Here is an 11,807-nt window from a genome sequence, read left to right on the forward strand (position 1 = left end):
TTGATTAACTATATCATCTTTAATTACTGTCCAATTGTTAAACTTTGATCTATTTGTTAATTACGTTTATTTTTTCAGTTTTTTTATGATACGGCCAAAGAAGTATAATAAGAAGTCAAAAAATTTAAAAGTATTAATTAAAAACATTTATTATACGATAAAAATACATAAAGAATTAAATATTTATTTTAAAATATTCAAATTAAAAGAACAATCACTATTAGAAAGAACTATCCAAATTCGCATGTGAAATGTCAACTCCGTTCCATCTTATATTACATGAAATATGATAATATTATTTTTATGTTTGTTAGGCAGGAAAATTTGAAAGAAAGAAGAAAATATGATTATGTTCCTTTCTCATATTAAAGAGTTATTAATCATCATAGAAAGGTAAAATTTGAAATGTCAAATGAATTGAATATATTTTATTTTTCTATCATACACTCATTCAGTTTATAGAATGGCATTTATTTCCTTCGTTAAGTTTATTCTTTCCAAATCAAAAATTCGCTATCTTTATTTACTAAAATTAAATCTAATTACTTATGTAAAAGCTTGGAGAATGATTATGTAAATACATTTAAAATTATTAAAAAATGGTTAATGATATCATGAAAGGAAAAATATTACAAGAAACGTATTTGGGGGGGGGGGGGGTTATTCCTTCTTTTTATTTATAAATATTACTTTATCTCTCTCCTTTAAATCACTAACATTTAAAGTTTATTTTATAATATAGGATAAGTAACTGGTTTAATTACTCGTGCGATATGCATAATATTTATTTTTAATATTAAATATAATTAAAATTATATTTTATAGTTAAATGTTAGGGAGATGATAATGACACGAGATCCGGTTGTAGAAACTTTGTTTTACATCATATTAAGCATTTGATTGGAATATGTTAGACTATGGATAACTATGCAAATAAAAAACTTTATTAATTGTGATTATTGGCTTCAAGGATACGTAGTAGATTAAATATCTATGTTAAAAATTTAAAAAAGTATTTTATAATATTATTATAATAATATTTTTGGAGCGAAATTTGTTACTTTAGGAAATAAATAAGAATAATTTTAATTATTAATAAACATTTAAGGAATAAAATTATGATTTATTTGAAACCAAATGTTTGTTTTGTGAATCAATTGTCAGCATATTCAAGAAACGTGACACTCGTGGCCTTTAAGGTTTAACTAACTAGATGCTAGGCAGTGCATTTTTATCGATTTAAATGAAAATGAAATTGCGTAATTAAGTTTGGGGTGTGATTTTCAGTTGTGAAACACATGAATACTATAAATTGAATATTCACGGGAATGGCTTATGTTTTTGTTTCTTTTGCCTCAGAAGGAAAGGTGCATGAATGACTATTCATTTTTTCCATTATCTTCTAATCTTTTGTTTTTTCTAGCGCTCCATTTACGTAAGGCTGATATTTTTTAAAATCATGATAATTATTTCGATACGAACATAAATAAGACAAGCCAAATATTTGGTTGATTGCTATTCAATATTTCTTTTTATTTTCTATTATCCACTAAAACTCATCTTCTTTCATACATGACTCCAATTTTAATATTTTTTTAGAAAAAAATTTATAAAAGGAGAAAAATGATTAAAAAATATTTTTTATAAATTAAAAATAACTTATTTTATTAAATTTTAGAGAAGTTAAATGAGTGAGCTTTTTATAAACTAATATAAAAGTGTGAGTTGATTTTAACTTATAAAAGAAGTATAATTTATTTTATTACTTAATTTTTTAAATTTTTATAAATACTTATTAAGAAGTTTATTCCAAGTAAAATCATGATAGGAAAATATTAAAATACTCTCTTTCACCTTTTAGTGATATTGAATTATAAAAGGCAGTGTCAGCACTAGTTAGGTTAACAAGCATATTTTGTAATTTCATAAAATTAGGACATATTTAAGTAAAATCAGCAGATAAATTAGATGAAAGTTATAAAATACAAATATATATATATATATATATATATATTTTTTTTTTTTTTTTTCGAAACCACTTGTATCAGTCAAATAAAATTTACTTTACTATATCTCTTGTCGTAGAGTTCAGTAAAAAGAAACAGCATACATATTAATTAAGATGCACATAATTAAATTAAAAATCCGATATTAATTTTTACAGTGCAATAATTCAAGGTCGAAAATCTGTGTCTTGTCGCATGACTATAATTATTTCTGAATATGGAGCAATTATCAATCAGCGCATGTCTGTCTTAGATAAATTTTAGAAAAATAATTATTTTTTCAAGTTTTATAAAACCGAAGATTTTATGTCCTTAGCATAAAATAAAACGAAATACGAACTAATTCTTTCCTTCATTTAGAGTCTATGCAGCTTTTCTTTGGATTTCTTCAACATCAATAAAATAAAAAGAGAAAAAAAAAGAAAGGAAGAAAGATTATTGCTTTAACAAATTGTCGTCGTTGAACTTATAACATGTTTAATTCCTCACAGTTCATGCAACGCTGGTAGCTTAATTTCTAACAAACCAATTAATTAGCCTAATCCAAAGTCTAAAAACACGTTAACACCAAGGAATGTCGTCCCCTACACTGCAATGAAAACATATTCCATCTTTATCTCTTTCTCCCAGTTTTGAACAGTTGCAGTGAAAACCGAAAGGGATAAACAAAAGGTCATGACAACTACGAATCAACAGTTCAAAGAAAAGGAAAAAGATAACGGGGAATGTTTTACGCGACATGATAGCTGGCGAATTGAAACAAGCAAAGTAACGTGTAATCTTTCTATCAACATCATCGGTAACAAGGTATATATCATTACTATTACTCTCAATTTATTCTTCCCGTGTCACATAGATAAAGTGATAATAACATGTGAAATTGAAGTAACAAATTCTTTATAATATATAAGAATAAAATGCATGCAACTAATATGTAGTATATATAACATTTTACATCCCCTCATAGTAATTATCTCATTTCAAATTGAAATTATTCCACTTTGAAAATGATGCCCAGTGATAGAGACGAAGAATTGCCCTACATTACATCAGATGAAGTCAATGACTATCTAGCTGAATACACATTAGAAGGTAAATGGTACAAGGTCGTTGAAATGTACTATGAATTCCACGATGCTCACACCGCAATGATCAACGAATCAGTGGGCACAGCACTACACGTGGCCGTTGATTTGGACGAAGAAAGCGTTGTTAGGGATCTTATCAACGCAATCATAACTCATCACGTTAACGTTGTGTCACAAGAGATAACGAGGCAAGAGGGTCAACGAAGTGCAAAGATTAAGGCTCTGGAAACGGTGAACGAGCGAGGGGATACCCCTCTACACGTGGCAGCATCAAGGGGCTTTGCTAAAATATGTAGATACATTATAGGGGAAAATAATGAGAGGATATATTTGGCGAGTAGGAAGAACAAACATGGAGAGACACCACTGTTCCAAGCTGCTATTAACTGGCAGAAACAAGCCTTTGCTTATCTCTCTCACATTTCCAGAAACAGTGCTCCTTTGGCTGATCTTGTGCGTGACAATGGTGACACCATTCTTCACTGTGCTATTAGGAGAGAATATTTCGGTATGTTACTTTCTTTCCTGCTACACATTCATCTTAACTTCAATTTTTTTGGTAAGTTTCATGATTTAAGGTGTATTTGGTTATATAACTTAATTAACTGTTTGTTTTGATGTATGTTTAAATTCATGTTAAAAGATTTGTAAATGTGAATTTAAGATAAAAGTTATAATAATAACATTAAAGGAAATGTGAAACTATAAACATATTATCAATGAGTTATTTTTATATGATATATAATTTATGTTATAAATTTAATCATAAAATTTATTAAAAAATGATTTATTTTAATAAATTTTAAATACGATTATCAATTTCAGTAAATATAATTTTTTTAATTCAAGAATGAAAACCATTAATAATTGTAATTTCAAGATTTTAACGATTTGTTCGTTTAATTGGATTGAATTGTAATAGTTTTTTCATCAGTTTTTAAAACAAACGTTTATTTTTATAATTTAAGCTAAACTTAACACACAGTATATATTAGACAAAGAAGATATTTTGTGTTTTATTTTTGTTGTTAAATAACAGTACGCTTTACTGATTTCTTAATTTCTTGCTACATATGGCGCAGATTTAGCAGTGACAATAGTGCATTATTATGATTTCCTAAGCACACATATGAATAAAGACGGATTCACTCCTCTCAAAATCCTAGCCACTAGGCCATCGGCTTTCAAAAGTGCAAGCCACCTTTCATGGTGGAAGCGAATCCTGTACCACTGTAAGTCATATATACTGTAAAATCAGCTAGGTATATATATTTTAGTCTCGGATTTAACTTGGGCGTGTTTTTTAATATATTAATTTGGTTAGAATAGGATATTTAGACAGGAGGCATATTAAATAAGAGGATATTTGTTACTAGAGAGCGAAGAATAAATCTTTAAATCTTATTATGAATAGTGAAAACAAAATATAATTTTAACTATTCATATATACCCTTTTAAAAAAAAACTTTTAATTTTAAGTAGAAGAATAGTAACAACTAAATTTTATTGCACTAAATTGGGTTGACTATATGAATGAAATATGTAATTAAGTTTGATTAAAAAAATTAAATTTTTAAAATTTTGAAATTTTAAGTAATTACAGGAAATTTTATTAATTTCTCTATAAATTTTTTATCAAGACAATTAACTAAATTCATTTCATACTTTTTCAATATGTAAAAATTGAAATGAATAGTGTACTTTTCCGCATGAAGTACAGTGACAGCATGTAAAAATTCCATCTACTATGTGCTTTTCCTTCTTTTGTCAAAAGGTATACTTACAGAACCACTGGATCCTGAAAAAGCAATGAAGTCGAATTTGGGAAAGATGGAGAAGCGTCCGAATTCTGATAAAGATAAATATCCAAAGAACTACGCCACACTATATGACTTCTTCTCTGAAGCGTTCAATGTTGGTTCTCTATTAATTGGTATGTGAACGGGTTCTTACGATAACCCGTCTTTATTAGTACTTAATATTTACTCAAACATATTTTATTGCATGTCTCAACAGATACAACATCATACGGATATTGGTTCTCCAAAAGGGGCAAGAATTTAACTTGAGCATAAAGAAGGAATCTGATCTTATAAAATATACTAACCTTTAAAGGTTTTTAGATACCTTAAAAGTTAAGTAACCGCATATTGTGAAAGTATATATATACTCCAGTATATATAACCTTTTTTTGTATAAAATATTTTACGGGGAGAGGAAAGGGTGCCCAGAAGATATATGAAATGTACGTTTCTGGATTTAAAAAATATTTTGGACTTATAATTGTGTAAAACTAAGTTTTCTCATATTATGTAAGCATATAATCTTATAAAATGCATGCATACTAGTAACATTTTCTGCTTATTAGTATTTTGTTTTTAGCATGTGTCACTTTTTAATTGGAAGTAAGCACATATGAAATAAAAACAGGTCATTTGGTTCCGTTTAACTCATGCATGCTTCTTCCTTCACGCAGAAGATCAATTATATGTAAGAAAAACGACAAAGAAGGTTGATCATCTTGTTAAAAAGTTTTTAAAAATGCAAAAAATAATAATAAAAGTGTTGAACAAAACTTGGGGGCCTTAAAAGCTGCAATATGTGTGTACTCTAATCCTCTTCGGTTTGTATTTTGTTCTTATGATTCTTCATACATTTCGAATTGTTCTGGGAAGATATCAGAGAGGACAACAATTAGAGTAATACATGTTGGTTGGAACATTTTTTTTGTTGTATTGGGAGACTAGTTTAGCAAAATATCTTTCGTACCCATCTTTCTTTTTTGTCAGGCAAAATACCTACGAAAAAGAATAAGCATGACACAGAAGACCCACCAAACAATAAACAGACGAACTGTACAATAGGATTCGGAACTCCTCATGAGGTTGGGTTTTTGCCACCAAACTATGAAACTTTTCAACAATTTGTCAAGAGTGCATACGTGCATATTCTTGGACTGTCAGGAGTGGGTATGTGTTCATATTTCTTGATCTATTGCTAGCCTACTTGTTTATTGTTGATATTCCATAAGATGGTTTAACATTTTTGCTCCGATTTCAATGCACCAACATTTTAAGAGTTAAAGGATGTAAAGAAGATAAAAAAGAGGCATCAATGGAGTGGTCAACTCTTGAAGGCACTAATGAAAAGACCTTATGCAGCATACACTGGGGGTGGAGGTGTACCCACTGATATCAAAGTTGAAGCAGATATGTATAATGTTTATAGCCAATATAAGCAAGGTATGTATGTATAACATATAACTTCTCCCTCAGTTCTTGAAATTTCTTACTTCTTTTATATAACCTCAATTTTGAGTGCAAAACTTAATCCTTATATTTTCTTGGGTTATGTACTTTCAAGTATTCAATTGTTGAAGTCATAAGAATTTTATCTTAAGTAGACAGATATAATTAAGATGTTATATTAAAAAATATATCAATTTTTTATTTAACCTTTTATAAATAAAATATTATTAGTACAACTAAGATGGAATAATTTATTCCATTTGTTAATTTAGACAAATCCGTATTCAATATATAAGAAGAAGAAGAGGAAAAACATTTAATTAGCTTTTGATGGTTAACTTGGCGCTGGCAGGAGAAATTAGCAGCTTGGAATGGTTGGAAGAAGATGAAGAAACACCACAACAAGCGAGTGGTGGAAAAACAGAAACTTCAAGTGGAAGTGACACAAAGAAGGAAATGGAGCTTGAAAATGAGAAGAAAATAGACAAAAAGGAGACACCATTTTTGGTTGCAGCAAGAAATGGAATAGTTGAAATGGTGAATGAGATTCTATCTCGAATACCAAGTGTCATCCATAACACAAACTCAAAGAAAGAAAATGTGTTGCTTGTGGCAGTGGTGAACAGGCAACCCCTTGTTGTTCAGAGTTTGAAAATGAGAATGGAGTCAAAACGAGAAGTTTGGAATAACTTACTTTTGGCAGTAGATGAAAACGAGAACACCATGTTGCACTTGGCAGCATACGCTCCAGGTGGTGATAAGCCATGGCAGATAGCTGGATCTGCCTTACAAATGATGTGGGACATAAAGTGGTTTCAGGTATATACCCAAACCTATATATATAATAAGGCTCTTTGCTTGCCAATTACTGCTCACATAAATGAGTTCAGATTTTGTTTGAAGTTAATTTTAGAAAGAAAAATAAATTACATAATAGTAATTCTTGTTTGAAATGTAAGAAATAAAAGTTTTTTTTTTTAATTTTCCAAAATTTGCTAAGTTTATATTTTTAAGTTTTTAAAAATTATGAATTTTTTATAATATTTTTCTTTTTTCTTTTTTTAATTCCCACCAATGCCCAAAAAATTAATATTGTTTTATTAAAAAATATTTTTTTAATTTCAATTTTTATAAAAGAGTTTAAACATATAAAAATAGTAATTTTTATTAAAAATATAAACCCTTTTTCAATAATAATTTAGTACTTTTAATTTTCATCTCAACTCTAGAGACCAAAGTTAACATTTTTTTGTTATAAATAATGAAGGGGTTGCGTTGAAAATCATGACAAGATTCATTGATAATTTATTTTTTCATGTAGAAGTGTTTTATATATTAAAGTGATATGAAATTGAAACCGGTGTTTTGATTCCTTGTTAGAAGGGTAGATGAAAGTATGGCCAAACATTAAAATAGGAAGAACTTCTCACCCAAAATTTCATTAAGAAAACAAAACTATCATCTATATATATATATTCTTCAGAAACAAGTAACTACGTACTTTCATAACACAACTTATATAAATGTTGATCCTTTTTATTATTTAACCTTGGAGCAGTATATCAAAAGCCTCGTACCACAACACTTCTATTTTAGAAGTGACAGAGATGGGAAAACCGCTGGGGAAATTTTCAAGGACTCGCATAAAGATCTTGTAAGGGAAAGTAGTGAATGGCTGAAGGAGACATCTGAATCATGTTCTGTTGTAGCTGCACTTGTTGCTGGTGTTTCCTTTGCTACAGCAAGTGCTATCCCTGGTGGCACCAACGACGAGGGTAAGCCTAATTTAGAAGGAAAGCCGGCATTTGATGTATTCGCTATTGCTTCATTAGTTGGACTATGGTTCTCTGTCACTGGTCTCATAATGTTCCTTTCGATACTCACTTCTCGAAAAGAAGCCAAAGATTTTCGCAAAGACTTGCCACTGAAACTTCTTCTTGGCTTAAGTTCTCTCTTTGTATCCATTGCTGCAATGTTTGTTTCTTTTTGCACTGGTCATTTTTTTCTGCTTAGTCACAAGTACAAGATGGTGTTGTACCCCGTTTATGCAGCTACTAGTTTGCCTGTGACTTTCTATGCCGTGGCACAGTTTCCACTATACTTTGATCTTCTAACAGCAATTTTAGTTAAGGTGCCACTGGCGAGCGATAAAGGTGACAATTTATAGGAGATTCTGCCATATCATTGTTGGAGCAGCACTTAGCTTGGTCTGGTGTTGGATTCATGCGTTAATCTTTTTTTATTTTTGACTTTTCTTTTTTGTGTTACGTTTGTGTTTGAGAAGAGGTGTGAGCATGTTCTTGGGGTGAAAATCAAACAAATACGGTGTTGCTTTTTTTGCATTATGAGGTTTGAAATTAATGCTTTTGAATTGTAGAAATTTTGTGTTGGTTGTGCTGTAAACTTTGTGTTGGTGGAGAACTGTTTGAGCACATTCTCGGCGTAACGCCGCGAATAATTTTGAATATTTCAACTTATAGTAAATTCTATGCTGTAGTAATTTCTGTGTCACGTTCACATTAAATTGCATTCTTTCGTTAGACCATGGCTACAAACTGTCTTTGATCAATGGTCATAGTAGAGACAACTTATAATCGAGGATTTTATTCTACCAAAAGATGAAATAAATAAATAAAAATACTAGAAATCTACTAGATCCAACAAAATAAAGCGAGAAGGAAAAAAATGCATAGGATTTGGTAATTTGTCATTTAGGAAATGAAAGTAATCAAATTACCCACTATAAGAAGCAATGGAATAATTAGAAAACCAATGTTTGCTGGTCTCGTTCCTATATCTTCTATTCAATTTTCCCTATCGATAAAATTTCATCTTGCTGTTTTTTATTTAGGTATAGATCCTATCAAGTTGTTGGAGTAGGAAGTAAATTAGAATGAGTTCACCACTTTCATGGCTTGAAATCTAGGCTCCTTAGGCTGGAACTTGAGCGTAGCATAGAGCTTCATGTAATCCTCAAACACAAATTTTGGGTACACTTGGTCGGTATCCTCTGCTTTTGTCTCCAACAATGATGATGCAGGGTAGATAACAGCATCATTGGCAGGGTTATAGAATGATGCTACGGACATTCTTGTTCCATTAGTTTGAGTTATCACACGATGCTCCACACTCTTGTATTTTCCATTCGTGATTACCTGTGTTGTTTGATAGATATTAAGAACCAGATAATTATAACAACACTTGAGGACATTAGTGAAGAACTTATATATAATATAATAAGAAAAGATACCTCAATCTGGTCACCAAGGTTAACAACAATGGAGTGGCGCATTGGAGGGACATCGACCCATTGGCCATCCTTGAGAAGCTGAAGGCCACTGACCTTATCATCTTGCAAGAGAAGGATAATACCACCCGCATCCGTATGGGCACGAAGACCCTTAACCAGCTCTGGCTTCGGACACTCAGGGTAGTTTGCCACCTTTGTCCCAAAATTTGGACCCTTGGATCCATAAAATGCCTTCTTTAGGTACCCTTTCTCTAACCCAAGATTTTCGCACAACAGGTCTAGCAACTCCTCCGCAAGTTTCTCTAACTTCTTCGCAAATTCCTTCATTGCATCCCTGCATCATTTTTACCTCATTCAGTTCAGACTCCTAGGTCCATGTGTACACAATATCATGTGTCACAATTATATCTGTGTTTATAATTTGTGTCTTACCTGTACTCTTGGCTGAGATCAGGGATTTCAGAGATGTTGGAGTTTGGGAGGTGGCGCAAGAAAAATGTGGTCTCCCAATCCATGTCCTTTACTTGTTCAGGTTGAACACCCTCTAACCCCTTGCTTGCCACTACCTCCTTGAACCTCTGCTCCATGCATTTCCTATAATGCTCCTTTGTTAACCTTTCCACAGTGTCCAAAAGTTCAAGGGGTATTCCATGATTCACCAACTAAAATTATGAAAACAAACATAGTTAATATGGCTAAAAGGCACAACTTAAAAAGAGAATTTTCGTGAGCAGGTTGGTGGGGGTACCTGGAAAAACCCCCAGTTCTTGCAAGCATCATCAATTTGCTCTAGGATAGACTTCCTCTCCTCACCAATTCCATTGATATTCTCCAAGTTGATAACGGGAAAGTTCTCCATCTCTCACGCTTTTTCCTCTCTTTTACTTCTCTGAGAAATCTTAGTGTGTTTGTGTATGCATATTGGGATGGTAGGGGTGTGGCATTTATAGGAATGCAAAGAGTACAGTGAGGAGAAGACGACAAGTGAAATTGTAGTGTGTGCCTCATGAATCGTGAAATGCATGCTTCCGTAGGCCCATCCATGGCGCAATCATTTTGCGTAGTTGAATTGTCTACTTTGGTAGCTTTGGACTTATCTGGAGGCCAACTTAGCCTTCCATGTATTTTCCCTTTATTTGTTCTATGGTGTTTCACCATTTAATTTCCTAGAAGGTGGCACAAGCAAATGAAGTTTCAGAATTTAGCAGTATTTTTGTAATGATTATTAACAAAATCTGTAATTTTTCTGTTAACTGCATGAGTATTAATAAATTAATAAATTTTAAAAGTAAATATTTAAATTATTAATAATAAATGTTATGTATATTAAATAAATAAATTATGAAAATTTTCAAAACTCAAATTAATATACGTAGAAAATATTACTTAACATGATTAAAAGGAATAACCCTTAAATAGAACTCCTAAAAATAATTTTGTTTAAAAATTAATATTCATTTATGCGTAGAAGTTGATCTTTTATGAAAGCTTGTTTATAAACTAGAGTAGTGATAGATTTAGCAAGGTATAATTGGTAGCGCCGACAAAACCGGACAATTTACCTTTCTCTCTCGAGAGCCTATTAAAAACTAGGTCACATTGACTTCTCTTATTAGCTAATTATCAGGCCTTTAGAAATAAATCAAACCTACAAATAATTTTAAAAAATTAAAACAAAAACTCATAAAAGATATTAAAATAATTTAAATTAACGAAACAATTGGGACGGATTAAAATGAGGTGAGCTGGGAGAGTTAATGGGTGTAAAATTTCGTATAATTTGTTATTTTATGTGACTTTTTTTATACGAGAACAAATGAATAAATATTAATGATATTTTATGAATTTTTATATAATTAATTTTTTTGAAAATTCTATATTTTAATATATATTAATTATTTTTAAATATCATATAAAAATAAAAAACCGAATTAAACAACCATCACACGTATTCTCTTAGATTAGTGACAGTCACAACTATAAATAAATATTAATATTAAATTCTTTAAATTTAAATATATTTCGTGATCATTAACTTCAAATTACTGAGTATTCTTGCCATGTAAAACAAACATGTATTTTTAATACCCACAAAAGTTTACCTATACCTGTAAAATTTGTTAACATTTATAGGTTACAATTTATAAGCATAACAATAGTCATTGTTTCTAACTTTTATAGAAATTGGGCGCCATTAATTGAACATGATTACTGA

The 11,807-nt window shown here is 30.5% G+C and overlaps 2 protein-coding genes across 2 annotated transcripts; one reads left to right on the forward strand and one right to left on the reverse strand.

The window, feature by feature from the left end:
• Positions 1-3,016: 3,016 nt before the first annotated feature.
• On the forward strand, positions 3,017-8,509 carry LOC113874510. Its single transcript, XM_027512732.1, has 8 exons — positions 3,017-3,259; positions 3,308-3,602; positions 4,177-4,326; positions 4,869-5,027; positions 5,884-6,063; positions 6,172-6,336; positions 6,695-7,161; positions 7,901-8,509. The coding sequence occupies exons 1-8, from the start codon at positions 3,017-3,019 to the stop codon at positions 8,507-8,509; spliced, it is 2,268 nt and encodes a 755-aa protein (XP_027368533.1).
• Positions 8,510-9,230: 721 nt separating this feature from the next.
• LOC113848101 (1-aminocyclopropane-1-carboxylate oxidase-like) lies at positions 9,231-10,451 on the reverse strand. Its single transcript, XM_027477486.1, has 4 exons — positions 10,341-10,451; positions 10,025-10,254; positions 9,593-9,926; positions 9,231-9,497 (listed from the first exon to the last, which is right to left on the reverse strand). The coding sequence occupies exons 1-4, from the start codon at positions 10,449-10,451 to the stop codon at positions 9,231-9,233; spliced, it is 942 nt and encodes a 313-aa protein (XP_027333287.1).
• Positions 10,452-11,807: the final 1,356 nt, after the last annotated feature.

This window comes from Abrus precatorius, unplaced genomic scaffold (genome assembly GCF_003935025.1).
Source record: "Abrus precatorius isolate BTA unplaced genomic scaffold, Abrus_2018 Scaffold8, whole genome shotgun sequence".
NCBI lineage: Eukaryota > Viridiplantae > Streptophyta > Magnoliopsida > Fabales > Fabaceae > Abrus > Abrus precatorius.